General features: G+C 44.7%; 6 protein-coding genes across 6 annotated transcripts; 3 read left to right on the top strand and 3 right to left on the bottom strand.

Annotated features, from left to right (window-relative positions):
• Window positions 1-764: 764 nt before the first annotated feature.
• On the top strand, window positions 765-2,564 carry L199_008426 (uncharacterized protein; the record flags this gene model as incomplete). Its single annotated transcript, XM_064894107.1, has 7 exons — window positions 765-788; window positions 860-911; window positions 983-1,371; window positions 1,453-1,532; window positions 1,609-1,907; window positions 2,004-2,310; window positions 2,378-2,564. 7 exons carry the CDS (start codon window positions 765-767, stop codon window positions 2,562-2,564), a joined length of 1,338 nt encoding a protein of 445 aa, XP_064750179.1.
• An 867-nt stretch (window positions 2,565-3,431) lies between these two features.
• Window positions 3,432-4,780, top strand: L199_008425 (uncharacterized protein; the record flags this gene model as incomplete). The annotated part of the gene is made up of 3 exons (XM_064894106.1): window positions 3,432-3,776; window positions 3,916-4,058; window positions 4,180-4,780. 3 exons carry the CDS (start codon window positions 3,432-3,434, stop codon window positions 4,778-4,780), a joined length of 1,089 nt encoding a protein of 362 aa, XP_064750178.1.
• A 594-nt stretch (window positions 4,781-5,374) lies between these two features.
• Window positions 5,375-6,196, bottom strand: L199_008424 (uncharacterized protein; the record flags this gene model as incomplete). The annotated part of the gene is made up of 4 exons (XM_064894105.1): window positions 5,375-5,666; window positions 5,732-5,876; window positions 5,958-6,026; window positions 6,085-6,196. The coding sequence occupies 4 exons, from the start codon at window positions 6,194-6,196 to the stop codon at window positions 5,375-5,377; spliced, it is 618 nt and encodes a 205-aa protein (XP_064750177.1).
• An 846-nt stretch (window positions 6,197-7,042) lies between these two features.
• Window positions 7,043-10,709, top strand: L199_008423 (uncharacterized protein; the record flags this gene model as incomplete). The annotated part of the gene is made up of 9 exons (XM_064894104.1): window positions 7,043-7,307; window positions 7,378-7,464; window positions 7,524-7,546; window positions 7,601-7,756; window positions 7,817-7,888; window positions 7,943-8,228; window positions 8,283-8,403; window positions 8,472-9,234; window positions 9,300-10,709. 9 exons carry the CDS (start codon window positions 7,043-7,045, stop codon window positions 10,707-10,709), a joined length of 3,183 nt encoding a protein of 1,060 aa, XP_064750176.1.
• Window positions 10,710-11,185: 476 nt separating this feature from the next.
• L199_008422 (uncharacterized protein) lies at window positions 11,186-14,913 on the bottom strand (the record flags this gene model as incomplete). The annotated part of the gene is made up of 4 exons (XM_064894103.1): window positions 11,186-13,228; window positions 13,292-14,133; window positions 14,204-14,799; window positions 14,867-14,913. 4 exons carry the CDS (start codon window positions 14,911-14,913, stop codon window positions 11,186-11,188), a joined length of 3,528 nt encoding a protein of 1,175 aa, XP_064750175.1.
• A 1,783-nt stretch (window positions 14,914-16,696) lies between these two features.
• L199_008421 (uncharacterized protein) lies at window positions 16,697-18,935 on the bottom strand (the record flags this gene model as incomplete). The annotated part of the gene is made up of 16 exons (XM_064894102.1): window positions 16,697-16,749; window positions 16,816-16,882; window positions 16,952-17,140; window positions 17,200-17,275; window positions 17,333-17,343; window positions 17,411-17,472; window positions 17,538-17,646; window positions 17,757-17,787; window positions 17,844-17,926; window positions 17,992-18,060; window positions 18,115-18,139; window positions 18,239-18,249; window positions 18,322-18,353; window positions 18,423-18,467; window positions 18,535-18,622; window positions 18,720-18,935. 16 exons carry the CDS (start codon window positions 18,933-18,935, stop codon window positions 16,697-16,699), a joined length of 1,167 nt encoding a protein of 388 aa, XP_064750174.1.
• Window positions 18,936-19,654: the final 719 nt, after the last annotated feature.

Genomic DNA, 19,654 nt, shown 5'->3' with positions numbered 1-19,654 from the left:
TCCTTCTTCGGCCATCCACGTTTTTTGGCCGTCCTCCACCGTTGGATGCCCGAGGCCGTCTATGTGATCGAAAATTAAGTCTATACAAAAAGTATAAATAGCTTAAGTCTTTGTTTGACATATCGGAGCTCAAATAGAAGAGTGCTCCGCTTCTTTGAAGTGGCACAAAACGTTAGCAGAGAGAGAGAGGTATGCACCTATTGCTTGTTCTTGTTGTGTCAATTGTACTTTGCTTATCAGCTCGGGCTACATGACTATCATGCAGTCCCGTTGTACTTTACACGACCCTATGCCACATCAGATGGAGGCGCCTCCAGTCTTGAGCTGCTTAAATCGAAAGGGACTGGTAACTCTATATGCCAATCTCTCTCCAGAGTGGTCCCTTCCCACTGTCCTCCATTGTCAATTCATCTGTACACTTCCCATCTGATCTCTTCTTCCCATAGCATATGATCGGTTTGTTACAATAGCTTCGATGCCACCTCCTTCAGGTAGTGCTGTGAGATGTTTCGGAGGTCGCCACTCGCGCCTAAAAACGCATTTCGGCCGGAGATCGAAGGAATCGAGGACTTCTTTGAGATGGAGATAATTGTCAGATTTCTTGGCTTGGAAGGCTTTTTCACTTGACTCACTTTGGCCTTATCAGATAAATCTCAGGTTGTATATCCATTCTAGCATCGAAGACGGAGGTGTTCAACGGCGCAATCTGCATCACAGAACCCAGAGCACAAATGACGATATAGGATTTGTATACAGTATTCAAAATGGCATTGACAGATTATTTCTCTGTATGTTCATCTCGTCTTGTTTCCGAAATATCTATGACCTTAACAACTGATTCGATACTCAATGAACATAGCCCGTAGCATTCTTCATATTGCTCCGTGAATCGCTCGAAGCCGGTATAATCAGTGAGATAGCCCGTCTTCATCTCACCACTTCAAAACCTTGACTGACATTTGATATGTTGGTCGTGGTCTAGTCGCCGTCTTATTAGGATTCATCTCTCAAATCATTCCCTCCATAGTGGAACCACTTTCACTTCCATTATCATCCTCCCGTCGTCCCTCCCATTCTGGCGTTCAGATACATACACGTCAATCTGAAGATTCAGCACGATCTTCTCAGGAATTACTCCCCAGACGAGATGGAACGACTATCAATGGAGGTGGATATGGAACTTCCCCAGAGAATCAATCGCTCTTAACTGTGCCTGATGCTGATGTGGTAGACCAAGACGATATGGAAGAAGTTGAAGAGATATCAGAAGAGAAAGATAAAGTTGTTAAAAAGATGAGATTCCAAATCTGGTCGGGAGCGATATTGGGTGGGACGGTAGCTATGGCCATTGGAGCAATTTTCTTATATGTTGTGAGCATTCTTTCCACCATTGGTCAAATAGCGAGCGTTATCATCCATCGTGTAGTAGTTGATGCAAGATGATCATTCCAGTTCTACACATATACTCACGATTTATGGCAAGATGCAGAAAATCTATGGGAAGGTGGATTCTGCGCTCTAGCTTCGATCTTGTGAGTGTCCTCGACTGTCTCAACTCAGTGACACCTGGATCGTTGTATATCCTAATGTATGTAATTGGGACTCCAGAATCCTAGTGATGTCTCTGGCATTCCTTCGATTACCTCACGCTCAAGTGAAATGGCGACTCAAGCTCTTGTCAGCATATCACTCACACTCTGAGACCGACCCTGAACATACACACAAACATGGCCATAGGCATAAACGGGCGAACAAAGCTACAGCAATTTTATTTGGTTTACCATTCGTAACGGTGCTTCGTGAAGGACTAGAAGGAATCGTGTTCCTCGGTGGGATAGGCCTGAGCGAGAAGGGAAGTGCGGTTGTTGGAGGTGGAGTTGGGGGGTTGATCGTGGGAGGTTTGATAGGTGAGTACAAAAAGTCATCGTCACTGATTCCTGTCCACCTAGTGGTCCATGATCATCTCAAAAAGATAGATTTCCTGACTTTATTGTACTCTTTAGCCTACCTGTTATTCTCATCCACCACCCCTCTCTCATTAACCAAATTCGTTCAGTTCTCCTCCCTTCTCCTGTTCATGATCGGAGCAGGTTTAGCTTCCAGAGCAGCCTATTCATTCGAAAGACAATACTTCATCTCGTACGTCGGTACAGCAGCTGCAGAAGCTGGTAATGGACCGGGATCGTATAGGGTCAAGGGGAACATATGGCACTTGACTTGGTGGGATCCCGAACCTGGTTCAGGCGATAATTTTGCGCAGTTGGCTCAGGCTGTTGTGGGGTGGAATAATACGGGGACGGTCTGGACTGTGTGAGTCGTCTTTTCTATTCTGTCTTATATCATGCTTGTATGCTGACCCACCCTTTGGTACATACAGCACTACATACATGTTTTACTGGCTTCTCATCACTTTCACCCTAGTCAAAGCGAAATACAAAGAGGGACGCACATCGCTTTGTGGCCAACTATCAAAGAGAGGATGGGAGAGGGAATTCTCAAGAAGGGAGAGAGGCGAGATTGAAGATGAAGTTTTAATGGATGATAGGAGTGATATTGGAGAATAGGCATTGAGCCCAGCTGTGTCTGCTTTGTACGGAATGCGGAATTGCCTGTGGTAAGAGTCTATCTGCTCATGATTTAGCATGAATACTCGTGATCGACCGTGAAGTCCCAGCACGAGGCAATGGGCCGTGGAGGATTTCGTTATCTACAGTTACGAGCGATCTCTTCTACTCAATCCTTAACACGGATGATTTCCGTAATCTTACTTCATCTAGCTATTTTAATCTTTCATTCCCGAATGACCGCTTACCCCAAGAAAAAAAAAGCCAAAGGAGATAGAATCACTCGCATCGCATGGTCTTCTGTTTTACGTCTACGTCCATCCGTGCCTGCTGACTTGATGACCTGCGAAGTCAGTCGTTACGTTAGGGGGAGAGATAGGCATGGGATCTCATCGAGATCAGTTGATCATCGTAGGCAGTCGTGCGTGCGCGATAGTCGGGGTTATCATGCAAAGCTGTTTCGTTCTGTTCCGTGCATCGGTCACGTCATATATACATTTCTATGTCTCTTCTCGTTGGCACATTTACGGGGAGTCCTCGCCCATGTTTCTGACAAGAACTAGTGTGCTCTAGTATTCGTACTGATCGAGATCGGTGATGACCGGTACTGCAGACTGTATGATGATTTGATCGGGTTATTGCATTATCCGATCTGACCACTGATCAGATGCTATTCAGATGGGTGGTAGTAGGTAATCTTAATCCAGGTGGAATGGGATGGGATTATGTGATCCGTGAATGGATCAGTGTAGTAAGCAGAAAGAACAGAACGACGGGATGAATGAACAGATGGACAATACATATCACTCAGTCACTCATCAGTCCATAAACATCTCTTGAATTCGACTAACGATTATAACGAACAAAATGACAGGGCTAGCTCTCAACCCATTAGATTACATCCCCTCATCCTCTTCATCCTCCTACACAACAAGAAAATGCGCATGGGTAGTATTCCTCCTCACTACCCCATCTTACCTACCAGGTATCCTCGTCTTAGCTTATACTCTTAGGAAGTACAACTCCAATTACCCTCTGATCGTCGCTATAAACCCCTCCATCGCAGCCGAAACGATCAAGGTTTTGCAAGAATATGAATTGGAAGTCAGGATGGTACAGCCTTTAGTGCCCCGGGGTCAGATCACGTTGATTGCAGAGAGGTTCGTGGACACTTGGACGAAAGCTGCTGTATTTGGATTTGACGATTACGATGTGAGTTTCGAGTTGGACATCTCTAATGAACGATCGGTCGGTTCGATGATTTGCTCTCACAGGCAGGACAATAGATACAAAAAGGTTTCTCGAGGGGAATCTGCCAATGAGCTGACGAGATCTTTCGTGTACCATGTAGAGAGTGTGTTTGATCGATGGAGATATGATGCTCAAACGAAATATGGATGAGATATTTGATATACCCCTCAAGGAAGATCAGATAGCAGCTACGTTTGCTTGTATTTGTAATTTGGATAGATCATCTTGGGCACCTGCTGAATGGTGAGTTTCCCTCATCCCGCCTTTTAATACCTGATGTCACAGCTACAATCATGATCTCCCTGTTCCATCTCATATATGTTGTGCTCGACATTACTGACAAAGTATGTTACATCTTCTTTAGGACAAGAGACAACTGCGGTTTTACCCCCTCTCACGGATCCGATTCAATAACTCACCCAGGTCCAGCTCAACCTACAGGGACTCATTCTCTGCTTAATTCGGGTCTTGTCGTCCTCACCCCCTCACAGAACGTCTTACAGAGGATATACGCATTAGTCGAATCGGGTGATAAAAATGATCAAGAGAGAATTAGAGAATGGTCTTTTCCGGATCAGGATCTATTCGATGATTTATTTAGAGGTGAATGGATTAGTATCCCTTGGATATACAATGCTATCAAAACGATGAGATACTGGCATGGTAATTTCTACACAGATCATGATGTTAGGAATTTACATTATATCTGCAAGAAACCATGGAAATACCGTCCGAAATACAATACACCGGAGGAATATGAGAGGACGGGAAATGTATATAAAGTAGAAGCTGGAGAATATGCCCAGGTGAAAGATAATGATGTAGGGTTGAATGAGAGGGAGGCGGATGCGGTCACTCATGGGTGGTGGTGGGAGGAATATGAGTGTATGTTAGGGCAGATGAGGAAAAATGGTTATGGATGGTGTGAGTTCGTAGATAATCTGACGGATCGGGGTCAAAGTTGATAAAGTGTAAGTGGGTGATTTTCAGACAATACTGTATGCGTGTCACTCGAGAACAAAATTGTACTGATCATCTCACTTTTGCATTTACACATATACGAAAGACTAAGACTTTTGGGTCATTTTCAGTCTGATCCAGCAAGAAAAGTTTTGCATTTATTCAGAAGAGGGATAGATACAGTATCATTTGGGCTGTTTGGAAGTTATCATACCGTCACAATAACTTACATCATTCTATTTTATCGTAAAAATTTCCAAGTAATATCATGGTTGACATTGTACATTGATAAATTGACATAGCAGTATCCTGCTATATCGTTACTGATTCATGACAGAACGAATGTTTATGAACTTGATGAAAACTGTCATGTTTGGTTTTGACGTCTTGCTCAACGAAGCGGGATCTTTATCGTGTCTGTTCGACCATCCGTGATCCGACATCGGTCGAGTTTTTCTCATCTCGTCGATTTGTATTGTAGCGCTGTTTCGTTAAGGTCAAGGTAGGATTGTAGAATCGGCAGTAATAGCCTGTCCGTGAAAACACTCGATGTTCCCTACTTTTCTTTTCATGTGCATTTGATTGGTTTTCTTTCTTCTTCACTGATTTTCGAGGACCTTCCCTCTAGATTCCATGAATTGCCTCAAAGCTAATTCCATCGCACCGGCTTTTTTCTCCATTTTATGCTGTTGTTTTCCCTTCTTCTGTTGTTCTCTATCTTGACGTTCGTTGCCATCATCTCCTTCCTCCGCATGATGATTGACAAGCTCCACTGGATCATCCAGATGATTATCGTTCGTTGAGCTCGGTGGGATTTTGGACCATTCTTGAATATTAAATAGACATTCGGATGGAGTGAACCATGCTCGTTTCCGTTCATGTGATTCTGGCCTACAACATGTTTCATTGTGGTCAGACTTCTCCATATTAGGTAGTGTATGATATGCTGGACTCACCACTGTTCGATGCATTCCACCACATCCTCGTTGACCTCCAGCACATGAACATGCCATACCGAGCCCCTTTTCTTCTTCGACGGTAACGCGAGCATCATGAGTCTCTGGAGATCTTCAGGAGCGGCAAGAGACGGTGGTGTACCTGCTACAATATTCATGATCATATCAACTAAACCGTCTCGTATCCTAATGAATCTTTTTGTCATTCGTCGGATTTTAAATTCACCTTCTTCCCACGATTCCCTTACTGCAGCTTGACCAGACGATTCTCCTTCTTCTATACCTCCTTTTGGAACTATAATGTAAGGGTCAGAGCCAAAGACGAGATACCGTACGATAAGCATCTAGCTTACATATCCATAAATCCGGATGAGCCCTGCTGGTGACCATCAACAATCTACCCGTCAATGGCGAACAGACCAGCGATACGGCCACATGCCTCGGTTCCGTCTTGTCTTTCGTCATGATGATGTTGAGCAGATGCTATCTAGGATCATACTCTGGTAATGTGGTGAGATGTCGAATTCAACACTGCAGTGATTGATGAACGTGCCAAAATAACTTATTTGGTTCAATTCTGATCCATTGCCATGTTATTGCCGGTTGAGCTGTGATCGTCATTGAGCCGGGGTTCACTCAGCAATTTCCCAATCAGGTAATTCTGTCAACTACGCTTGAGATGAAACCATGATTAACCGGAATATCTCATCTCAAAGAACAAGAACAAGATCAACTCTAATTATTCAATAGCGATACCAAACGAATGACTTGCATGGCTGGAAGCATTTCTCTATCCCGTAGCTCTGAGTACTTTTAGTACCACATCTGTGTCAGCTACTGGAATCGGTCTTCAAACAACTCTCAACATCCGGAATACTCTCTCGCGACTATCACCTGCAGAGACAAGAAGAGAAAGGAAGTCTCGACAATTCATCTCGTATTGCTTTCGCCGCCAGTAGATCTATAAGGCTCCTTCTCAACCGCACTGAGGACGCGACTGATACAATTCGAACCATCAAGGGGAAAGAAAAGTCAGAAGATCAATAACCATCACGCCCATATACAATAGCACCATACGTCCGAGAGAGAAACAGTTCTGTTTGTTCGAGCTATGGTAATCTCACTTGAGATAGAGGGTTGATCTGTATTGGACACGCGAAATATCTATTAGACTGGCCGGCCTCCCTCAGGCTTGGTCACACGTCACCAGCTTGCGAATAGTTACTTTCGAGTGAGTGCTTCGATTCGATTAGCTCCGCTTACGGTCATGCTCAAAGTTTAACATAACTTTACCTGTCAGGTTTAGACACCATGATAGATCATGTCCTTGGACGTCCTTCCCCGGCCCTGCGTCGAACGCAGATATTCCTCGTACTGTTCTTCTGGATATGGCGACTGTACAAAGGGGATGGTGCTCCCCGTTCGAGCCTAACGAGGTCTGCAATAAGTCCCTCACCAAGTCAGAGAGCACAGCTTCGTGGGACGCATAATCAGAGAGCTTGGATAGCTAGAGTATGGGTGAAGATCGTAGGGAGGAGGATGGTCCGGTGGACAGGCAATATGAACGAAAAACTAAGTGAGTCTGGAGGGTATACACATAAAGCGCAAACGGGTTGTATCTTGCTAACTTCATAATGTCTGGGTAGAACATTTCACACCTTACCAATTGATATTGGGTACTTTGACCTTAGTGTATGCTTTAAGACATCTTGATGATTTACTAGGACTTGGAGGTGAGATTATTGTGATTCTGAACACATATAGTCATAGCTGATCTTCAATATTCCGCTAGCACCTGAACCTCTAGCACGCTTGGTAAGGCACTTCCTCCCCCTAAAATGAAGGTTGACTGCTGATACCGTCCAACAGTACACACGGTCTTACTATCGTGCGACATACGTGAATACCGCTTTCGATGCCGGATTCGCATCAGCCATGTCAATACGGCCAAAATGGCTCAAGGATATATTTAGCATGTTGTTCACGGGGTATTACCTTGTTTGGGCTACTGAAGGCGATGAAGTGGTAGGTTCCCTTGGTCTGAACTATTTATCTGTACTGGCTGACCTGATTTGGTGGTCATAGCTTCGAAGATTTAGAGCCGTCTGCTCGGTCGAGATGCTTAGAGTCACTTGGGAAAAGACCAAGAACCCTTATGTGAGCCTTCTTGCTAATAGGGAATAGCACCAAACTAATTCGACTTCATGTTAGGTACGACTATTGACGACTTTCCACCGACCCCGTCTCCCCATTATCCGTCATCTCACTATCCCTCGACCACCCACTTCTTCTCGTTCAAACCTACCCTCAGTGAAAGCGATGTTGTTCTTCAACGGTACAGATGCCGAATTAGCCGCCGCGCAGGAGTTGGTCGTCGATTACCCTGGAGGAGGTTTTGTAGCGATGGGACCTGATTGTCATGAAGAGAGATTAAGGACTTGGGCGAAAAGGACCGGTAAACCTGTACTAGGTGTGGATTATGGGAAAGCACCTGAATGTGGGTTGTGAGGTCAATGGCTTGCGTTAATCCAGCTGATGATCGATACTTTAGATCCATACCCATGGGCTATCGAAGAGGGGTTCGATGCGTATCGGACTCTCATGGAGACTCAAGGTCGATGTATTGGAATTGAAAGTGGTAAATTGGGTATCGTTTTGACTGGTGATTCAGCGTGAGTCAGCCCGATTAACGTGGAGCAGCGGATCATAAGGTTGACATGAATGTCATACATCATCACAGCGGTGGGAACATCTGTGCTACGATCATGCTACGTATTTTGGAGCACCCGACTGGTATTCCCAAACCAGTATCAATGATCCTCGCCTACCCAGCCTTAGACTTCAACTTCACTTCTTGGATGTCGCCTACCAACTTACGTGTACTCCGCACTGAACAATCCGAGACTCAAATTCCTGGACTAGTTCATGGTAAAGATCATATGAGGCATAAGTCACCATTAAGCGTTGTGAACGATATAGATAGTGGAAGGCGTAGATCAGGTAGACAACGGCGGAAGAGCTGGGCGCAAACCATATCAGGGAAATTACCCAATCTTATGAGCCCAGCGGATGAAAAGAATCCTAACGGAGGAACCAAAAGTACCCCGGCTACACCTTCTACGAGAATCAAAGATCTACCTAGAAGCATGTCGGCCAAAGTGGTCGGATGGCTTGCCGGTGACAATGGTGATAGCGGCAACGCATCGGAGGAAGAAGAGGAGGAGGATGGGGATGATCATCAAGATACGGTTAAACCGGATTATCGACCTGAAGCTGAGCGGTCTCTAGCGGATAGAGTGAAGACCCCAGCAGATGAGAAGAAATTCATTTTCAGTCCTGTAGAATCACCTAAACCAGTTGAGACTCCAGATCCAGCTCAGGAAGATAAAGATAATGTGGATCAAATCGTTGCGAAAAAGAGAAAGAAGCTGCCTATCGGTACCAGACTGACCATGACTAGTCGGGTAGGATATTTCCAGGATCGAATCATATCTCCAAGTATGGTAAGTCACATGTTTATTGTGCAATTGAACGTGCAATACAAATCGTCTGACATCATTCTGTTTAGATGCGAGCCATGGCAATTCTTTATGTTGGACCACGACGAAATCCAGATTTCGAGACGGATTACTACATCTCTCCTATCTTATCGCCACCTCATCTTCTCGCTCATTTCCCTCCGGTCTACCTGATCTGTGGAGAGCGTGATCCCTTTGTCGACGACACGATCATCTTCGCCGGTAAGATCAGAGAAGCGAAGAAAGCTAGACGATCTCAGGCAGAGTACACTGCTCGTGGCAGGTCTGCTAAATACGGCGAATACCTGCAAATGTCGACTGGGAAATCCAAAACCCCGATTGATGATCTACCTGATCCCATACTGAGGGAATCAGACGATGATTGGGTACAACTTCGGATCATCGAAGGATGGGGACATGGTTTCATGCAGATGTCTTCGCTAATGAGGGAGGTGGATCCTGTCCTGATTGAAATGGCAGATTGGATTGACGAGTCTTTCATCAGACATGCAGAGAAACAGAGGGATATGGAAGAGGTGGCTGCTGCTCATCAAGCTGCCAAGCAGTCCCTTCAAGCTGAGGAAAGAGCTATAATGGTTCCGGAAGACCATCTAATGCCACCTAATTCCATGCATGTGAAACCATCGAGGAACTACAAGAAATCACCTTCCTCTACTCCATTGGGAAATGCAGATCTAGGTTCATCGTATCTAGGAAGAAGACGAAGTGATGCACAAGAAGAAGGGGAGAGTGAGAATGATGTTCCTGAAGATAATATGGTCACGTTCACACCTAAGTCTAAAGATAAACCAATCAAAAGAAGATTACCGCCACCGTCAAAGTTCCATCCTGTACCTCGACGACCATCCAAAGAGAGATTGGATTTACACCGATCGAATTCGATGCCGAAATTCGACATGGACGAAACTGGTTCATCGGGAGAAGCTATGTCAGTGAAAACTCCACCTTTACAATTGAGGAATCTACCGTATGATGGTGGACAGGATGAAGGTAAAAAAGGTTCCGGTGCTTTCGCTTTCTTCGGTGGTGGCGATAGAGGCAGTACACGATCAAATTCCAATAGGATCCCCAATCCACCACCTCATAATCTATTCGGTCTACCACTCAGATCTGGATCCTTGGATCGAGAAAGAAGACTTTCGGGTGGATCGATGGTTCCTGCACCAGCTACCACGGGATCTGGGACACCTCCAACCTCTTCGTCCGTGGCTCAGCAGGACAAACCTAAAAATTCATTAGTGGCAGCTGCTGTTGCTGGAGCGCGAGCTGCCTCACCCGCTTTGGCCGCAGCAGGGTTCGTACCTCAGAAAGTGGGTGATGTGAGTGAGGCGGAACTGATGAGGAGGAGAAGGATGGAAGCTGTTTATGGGATTGGGGGTGTCACGCAGGAACAGGGACATGATGGGTCGGAGGGTGAGGAAGAGGAGGAGATGGGCTGAGCGGGCAGGAGAACGTAGTGGCAATGGAGGATCTCTATAAAGGCATGTGGTGGTGCATTGAATGTGATCTAGGTGTAGGAGTGGGTACCGTACGCGAGATGTACAGTACATTTCAAAGGTTGTATTGTAACGCAGACCCATATTTTGACTTGGTTCATTTTGTACTCTTTTTCGATTCTGTCGGATCATCGTTGCATGGATCTGTTCGTAAATCATGCATTATGTTCTGATATCATCTTTTCTCACCATTCCAATCATATATTTATATACCATAAAGTAGCCCCCTCGTTTCCGACTAACAAGTTGAACATGCTTTTTCCTCACGAATCCGATGAAGTTATACAAGCATGAATATTAGATTAAAAAGCAAATAGTCCATAAAACTCATTCCAAAAAGATTATCAAAATAAATTTCAAGGCAGAAACCCACAAACCTGTCATTCCCTTCTCTCTACCAAGATCGTATAGCGAACAGCTCATAGAGCCCTTGCTACTCCACCACCTCCTTCGTCATCACCTCGATCTTCATCTTCCCACCTCACGCTCTTAACGCTTTTCACTGACGTCCTACTCGCCCTATCACCTTTACTGTAAATACTATTCCCACTATTTTGGGAGTACATATACGTGTGATCTGGTCCTGACCCTGGTCCTGCAGATCTAGGAGGTAATAGTATCGAAGTTGGATTGGCTGCCTGATTTTGTTGGGATTGTTGTGTATTATCCCATAGAGGTTTTTCATACCATGCTTTAGTAATTCTATCTCCCTCTTCAGCCGATTTGGGAGCTAGTATACTTGGAATAGGAGATGTATAACTTCTTTGTGGTTGTGGAGGCAAAGGTAATGATGATATTTCGATCTCCGGAGGAGAAGAAGGGGGCAAACTGGAATGCTTTAACATTGATCCACCATAACTCATCCTCTTAGGTGAAGGAACTGTATATGGTATATCACCTGGTCCAAATGCGGAATTAGGTGCGTATATGGGAATGGGTGAATTGGAATTTGAGTTTGGATAGATCATCGTCGGTGGTAATGGTGAACAAGATGATGTAGATTTTAGTATTCCCATTGGTCCCGTACCAGTACCAGTACCGGTCAAAGAAGATTGGCCATTACTGATTCTCCTCTGACCTTGACCTTGAATTTCAGAATTACTATTACTGTTGCCATTGCTACCACTGCCACGTTGTGAATTTGCGTTTGAACCCGTATCGACGTATGCTGAATATTCCCAAATACCCGAAGACTGTTGAGTAGATCTTGTTATTCTCCTGAGATCTTTCATATGTTTATCCGTATCGATACCATTTTCAGGTAAGGGGGGTAGCACGCCAAACGAGCCTCTCGAACCATTCGATCCAGCTGATAAAGGACTGAGTAAAGCTCTTGGAAAAGGTCCTATCCCTATTGGCGGAGGGGAAGGTACATTCCCTCCATTTCCGGAATTATGACTTGTAGACGATCTAGGTGGAACCATGAAGTTTGATGTAGTAGAATCACTAAAATTCGATTTCATCGTTCCACTTCTATGTAGATTGTCGGATCCATAACCATGCGACATTGAGGTTCGCGAATAAATCGAATTTCCATCTTCTGAAGGCTCCATAGCTCCATGGATCATCATTCCATTTGCACTCAGTATAGAAGTTCGTGGAGGCGCATAGGATGATCCCCAGGTCAAGTGTCGTAATTGTACATGTGTAGGTTTGTTGTATTCCATCTCCATGTCCATACCTGAGCCAAATGCAGTTCCAATCCCATGATTCTGAGGAGAGTTTCCAGGAACAATAGTTGGATAAGGACTATCGGAATTCATCGAACCGTGTTTGGAGGATGATCCAGTTGCAGATGGTGGAGGAGGTTGCATGAAATTGACTTTGACTGGATGAGGATGATCAGATTCAGAATGTCTTTCATCCCATGCTTGTCCAACCATGACCGGGATGGGCTTTTCATTTGGATGTTTCTCTGCCCAAGCTGGTGTACCTCTTACTTGAGATTGTCTGATGTACTTCAAGTTACTAGACAAGATTGAAGATCTCTTGAAAGATTGTCTTATCGAACGAAATTTCGAAAAGATAGGTAATAACTTGGACGATTCGAATATACCGTTATTTGTTCCAGTTGCAATCTCGGGATCAATAGGTTGAGGCGATGAGATATTTCTTGATTTTACAGTGAACGACCGCCGCGGTTTGAACCCTGGTATAGTCCTCAGTCTCTCCGATATACCTTCTGTGGAAGGTAATGGGATACCTTTGAATGAGTAAGCAAGTTTGCCCCATATACTATCATCTTCATTTCGTCGAGCTTCTTGATTGGGATCTCCAGATACTAATTTGAGAGGTTTCATTAGTGGAGATGAGTCCCGACGGAGGTTTTTCAATGGACGAGCAAGAAGCGCACCGAGACCTTCGGATCGAGATGCGAATGACGGAGCGGAGAATCGACTGACTGGCTGAATGGACGGTCGAGCGGATGGTTCGGTCGAAGGTGCTGGTGCCGACCGACGTTTCTGAATTGAGTTCATTAGTATATCAGTCGCCCTGTGGGTATCATAGTGCAATTGGCCACTCACCTCATTCTCGCTCCCATCATTATGATTCAATATCTTCTCGCCATAGAACCAACTAGCCCTTAAAGAAACAGTCCTCTCGGCTCTCTGTCTCTTCTTCCAGAACCTTACAAAGAACAAGATCGCGGCTATGAGAGCTATCAAAGCGAATATTCCCCCTATAGCAGCACCAGCCGCTGTACCCTTGTTGGAACCTGAAGTCGCTCCCTCGGCTTCTTCACCGCCAGTGGAGGATGTGGACGGATTATGGTTCAAGGTGGGGTTGGAATTTTGAGATGCCAATGTATTGGTCATGGATTTTGAGGAAGAAGGAAAGGTTTGAATCCCCGCGACTCCCGGTATGTCAGCGTTGGTAGATGATGTATCTTCTGCTTCTGCTTCAGCTGATGTAGTGGCCTCGTCATCTGGAATAATGGGTGTGTCTGACGACAAAGGGGGTTCTGTGTCTGCGGAGTCAATTTCTGTAGGTTGTGCAGTAGGAATCGCATCGGAAGTGATCGGTGCCAATAGATCGGTAATAGATGATTGACCTGATTCAATTGTCAGTGAAGGTCCAGTAAATACAGCCGATAACAATGGATCGAGCGAAGTTGATGACGAAGATAGAGCGGGGACGGTTTCGAGATCTTGCACGGATGAGGATGATGAGGAGAATGTAGGTGTGGGTGATTCTGAGACTGGGATTGAAGAACTTGGCAAAATTGACGTACTTGTTTCTTCCAATGATGTCGTCAAGATACTACTACTTGTCTGCGTTGGGGCCGAAGTAATGACTGCTGCAGCTGATGTGATGGTCGACAAAGTCGGAGGATCTGTGGTGATATTTAACTGCTCAGTAGATGAAGCTATCATATAAGGCTTTCAGATCAGTAAGATCCTTCACGATCAGAATCATGTGTCAGTGGACAGACTCACCAGTAGTAGTCGTACCATCACATCCACCCATGACAGTTTCTACCGGTACCTCTATCAGACTAGTCGATTCCGTTGTGCTGAAGATCAAAGACCACGACGTGGTAGGTGTAGCAGTTATCGTAGAGGTAGAAGTGATAGTCTGACAATTTTCCTGTCTTTTCTTGATCACCTTTACATGTTCTGTTCTTCCTCTCATTCCCCTCTGATGAGAACTCAAGAGTAGCGATTGGCTCTCGTCGGAGGATAACGTCTGACCATCAAGTACTGCCAAAGTCGTCTCTTCTTGTAGTTGACCTACTGGCGAGGTTGGCGAGTCTACAGCGGTGGTAGTCAAAGTTCCGCCATCGCCGGTAGTCATTGATGTCATACCGAAACTTATCACATCGTTACCACTGCTACTACTATCGCTAGCGGTGGTACTGATGCTGATACTCATCGAATCGGTGCTGGTGGGCGATATAGTGAAGGTAGTAGTGTCGGTAGATTGCGAAGGTACTGGAGGGGTGGAACAATAAGTGACTACCCATGTTGATATACTGCCTGAAGGGGTGACTAGGACTGCGGAAGAGGATGTGATGGTACTAGGTATGAGAGAGCTACGAGGGTGATGGGAATGTACAGACTCAGTCCAGGTCCAGCAACAATCGGATGCGACAGACTCACGTAGAGGTTGAGAATATGGTAGAGATCGGAGTCGGGGTACAATCCATTTTGATGATGGGTCAGTAGCCTTAAATGTGGTGCTGAGAATAAAGAAGACCTCTGGTCTAGGTTATTCTCCTCTAGAGAAAATTATAAACCCGTCAAATTGTTTAGCCTTTTCGTTTATCTCGATGTGGATCTGATTCTTCTTCCTGGATAGGTTGTGAGTCCACAGATGCGAGTGAGCTTCAGCCGTTTTGACGATGTGGGTTAATGAGTTGTGATTAGTGTATGGAAGGGGAAGTCGACATCAGTCTAATAGGCAACAACGACAATGATGGGATGAAGGACGATAAGATGAGAGCCTGAATCAGGATGTATGGCGATTCGACCAAAGTATCGAAAATGTTAGTATCAAGGTGAGTAGGTGGGTAAGGATCTTCAGCTCACACACTCACACACTCAAAGCTTTCTTTGTTCTCCTCATTGCAGCGATAGCAATCACAAATCTGGTTGTACCCCTTTCAATCTAATTGTTATCCCTTTCCCTCCGATCAGAGAAAGAGAAATAGAAATAGCAAGTAGTATTCTCACATCCTATCCGAGGGGAAGTCATCATGTACGTGAAATGGTCGGACAAAGGGATATGACTGTGTGCTTGAGACAAAAAGGTCGACAAAGGGGTTTCTGTGACTTTGAGAGAGGATAGGGAGGGGAGGATCCTTTTGATTTCGACCGTCATTGTATGATATTCCCATAGTGTACTCTGAAATCCTGCATTGTCGTATAGCTCATATAAATTTTGAAGCAAGTTGGTAACTATGTACGAGCATCGATTTGTGCTACTGTGGTTGTTGTGCTGATCGTTGTTCGTCGTCTTGTCGTGATCAGGTCACAGACCACGTGACTTGCCGCCAACACAGCGATAGGAGAAACAGAGCATTGACTTTGATGATGTATTTTGTGAATCACTCATACTTCGTTCGGTGACCTGTTGAGAACAGGAGACACGGCAGCACCGAGGCAGTGATGGTCCTTCGTCGTCCTGAAATTCGAACCAATGTACAGAATATGAGGTGCTAAAACCAGATTGGACTGTAACTTACTGGTTCCTCCTGATCCATGACAATATACAATCTCCTCATCCCGTAAGTTCAACTTTCTACCCGGCAGCCGTTCTGGGTATCTCAAACTGACTATGATAATCACAGCAGAACCATATAGATAAGGTAAAATGCCCCATGCACTAATCAAGCTCATTCCCTTCTTCTCCATAATCACCCCCCCTCATAATCTTTTTGTCGACCACCCTGAACAGTTCTAACATCCATTGGCTTATCCGCCACTATCCGCCAAAACGTCATCACCCCGACCTTATATAATTGCACATCGCCCTGGACAGTGGACATACACGCTATCATATTATTTACATCGGTCGGATTGGCGGGTCTGTCGGAAATTGGGTTGGTACTGGCGAGAAACTATAGAAGGATGAGGTAGATGAAATTATGTTTATACATCGCATAATACTACTGTATAATAATAAGATATGAGACAAGATAAAATGCAGATATTTTCAAAAGATCGATCATAAATACGAGTACTTATTTAGACGTGAGTATGCAATCTCTATATATGTCTATGTTACAATTGTTCTTTGGTTCTTCTTTTCATTTATATTTGCTAGTTCCATTCTACCCCTCTCGAATGTATCGATATCCTCAGTGCCCAGAGGTTCTCACCTTTATATTTCTAGTCATATAGTGGTCATGTAAGATATCTCGTGGTTGGGTGTTTTGAAATTGTTATCTTTACTGTCCTTCCTTCTCCACAGGTTTCCACTCGGATAAATTACTTGCTAGCTGTTTTGTAGGCGACCATACCCCCCAAAGCGAGTGAATAGCCTAGGTCATACCAACAGACCATATCAGCCCGTCATCTTCGATACAACACGGTAACCAGATACTCACCGAATATTTGAATGGACGTAATTGGACTTCCAAAGAAAATCACACTACTGCTAATCAATAGGATATCCTAATCACGTATAACCACATCAGTCTCCCAAATATTGATCATGTAATACAAGGAAAGGGTATGACATACCTTGAATACCCCCGCCAAAGTCAAGACCAACCCTCCAGCCGCACCGATCAAGAACACCGCAGCGACATTCAATCCGAACGCCACGGCCGCATTGGATATCATGATCAATGGACCTATTCGCATATATTCTTGGAAAGGCGCCAATCCCTCTGTGAAGGGGAGAAAGCAGGCGTTGATCATCGCGCATACCTAGTACGGTCAAGAGATTCAATTTAGCCCTTGTCTCTTGGTCGGACGGGTTGACATACAGGAGCGTAATAATGTAATGAACATAATGGATCCATCTTCAAGCCCTGCAAGAGTATCTGAATCATAACCAGTCGGCTGAAATAGGGTTATTGAGTTAGTGGAATGTTGTGCCTCCTATTCTATCCGACTCACGATGATTCGAACTATGTGAACAGCATATCAGCACACATCTTCCACGACTATTCGAAGCATAGAAATAGTTGCACTCACAGCTACAGCGCTGACCTGACACAAGAACCCAAACATCTCAAAATGCAATTCTCCATATGCGGCTGGAGTATAGAAATTTCAGTCAGCTACAATTGCCTGAATTCGGATCAATCCTTAGATAACTGACCTAAAGCGCATCCTGTCGAGATGAGCAGCACGATCATGACCAAACGAGAAGTGAGGACTTGCAACTTGAAAATCGCTGAGATGAGTAAGATGGCTACAGGTGTGAATGCCTTTAGATAGAGACGAATCAGCTCATTGTGTCCTCGATAGGCTCAAACATCTCCTATTCCCGTACATCCCTCTCTGACCCGATGTGTTTTTACAGTCGGACAAAACATACCTTGAGCATCTGGATGAACGATACACTCAGCCTGGTATCCAAAGATCAGCCACCACTCGCAACTTCGAAAAGCAGCTAATGACTCACGTGAGATAAGCCGTATTACTCAATATTAACGATCCCGAGAAAAGCACTCCTATAGGTAAGATTGATTTGAGGTATAATTCTCGCTATTTGATACAAGGAATGAATCAGCTTCTCTGAATTATATGGTTGTGTGTTTACCACAACTTACGGTCATTTCTATTTTATCTAATCCATCCATCAAATTGGTAGTCGCTCGGAGTATACGGGTACCCAATGCCTATCGTACTGGCTCATGAGCTTGAATCCTACGATGTACAAGGAGATCACTCACAGCGCATCCAAGGTGATATGATGTGCTAATTGCATTAAATGTCAGTAGAGGTATTATTTGAAGACGATTGATGTCTTCCTTGAGTCTTGAAGCTGCTTGAAAGACATAGGAATGACATGCTCACATAAAGATAGGCTGGTTGATCCCAATACAAAGGTAAGTCAGAAAAACTGTTATTATGCACGAGTATGATTGATCGATACTCACATATGGATAATTGAGATTACTGTAGAGGTATTCTAATAAATCACAGGAGATCCATCAGTATTATGGAAGCGATTAGATCGGTAAGTGAGAGGTGGGCCTACTGTTATAAAGGATGACAGCGGAAGACAAAGCGATCCATATCGGTACTACAACGAGTTGAGAGGGATAAGTTGCTTGTTCATTGGCAGTCGGACGAAGCTCAACTCGGCTCACTGATGAATGCGGGACTCATGGTCTTCTTACTGGTCTTTTGTTCAGGTAAGTTCGGTGTAATCTCTACTTGCTGTTTGACATTCTCATACTTTATTCAAATCAACCATAACCATATCATCAGCTTGACCACCTCATCGCCAATGTAAGAGTAGTACTTGTAGGAGGATTGGTCGAGATAAACCCACCAAACCGTGATGTTTCTCCACATCATTACCATTCCCACTAGCACCACCAAAGTAATCTTCTCGGCCTTTATCGCTCCTCGATCCACCTGATCCCGTACGTCTCATAGGTTCTGAACCATGAGGTGAGTACACACCTGGGCTGGAGACTGGTGATCCCCTCGGTGATTCCCCGGCGTTGTGCGAAGGTAATAATGGACTTGCTTTTTTACCTGACATTTCGGTTGACTGATGTGTCAGCTCTTTGTCAGGCTGGTGATGGTGATGGTAATAGAGGAGGGTGTGAGAAGGGTGATCTATAATGGCAGTAGTGATTTGTTATTTGATGGATTGGTGGATTCCTTGATTTCATGTGCATGTACTAACGCGTGTTTGCTGCAAGTATGCAGGTTGAACCGAATAAATGTAAAATGGGTGAATTAAGAAATTACGTTTGACGGAACAGGGAAATATGACTATTATCTGTTCCCTTGAACTCTATATTCTGTATGGGAGGCGGAGTACGCCGCTGCACCTCCTTGTCAGTCTCAGCAAAAGCCTGGAGTGCCGATGGTGTATGGTGTATGGTGTGGTGATGCTATGTAACCCTATATACCCTGCGCTTTTGGCTTTTGTTCCTTTTCAACATATTTCAATCCCATCTTTAACTTTCTTTCTCTCATACCCACAAATCATCATCATCACCACTGCTATTCAACTCAGTCACCTTTGTAGGAGCTCAAAAGAAACACGCCAAATCGCATTCACGGCTACTTCCATATCATCCCCTCCAATTAAACAGCAAAAGGCCATTCTGGACGACAACAAGAAGTACCCGAGGAACCACACACCACATTCCATCACTTTCGCAAGGAGTGGATGGATCAAATGGTCACTCCACAGCTCTTGCACTCAACATCTTTCGGTACACGTTAATTTCTCACCGGTCAATGGATTTG

Source organism: Kwoniella botswanensis, chromosome 3, assembly GCF_036426115.1.
Source record: "Kwoniella botswanensis chromosome 3, complete sequence".
In the NCBI taxonomy this organism is placed as follows: Eukaryota; Fungi; Basidiomycota; class Tremellomycetes; order Tremellales; family Cryptococcaceae; genus Kwoniella; species Kwoniella botswanensis.
This window is presented reverse-complemented; position numbering and strand designations above follow the sequence as displayed.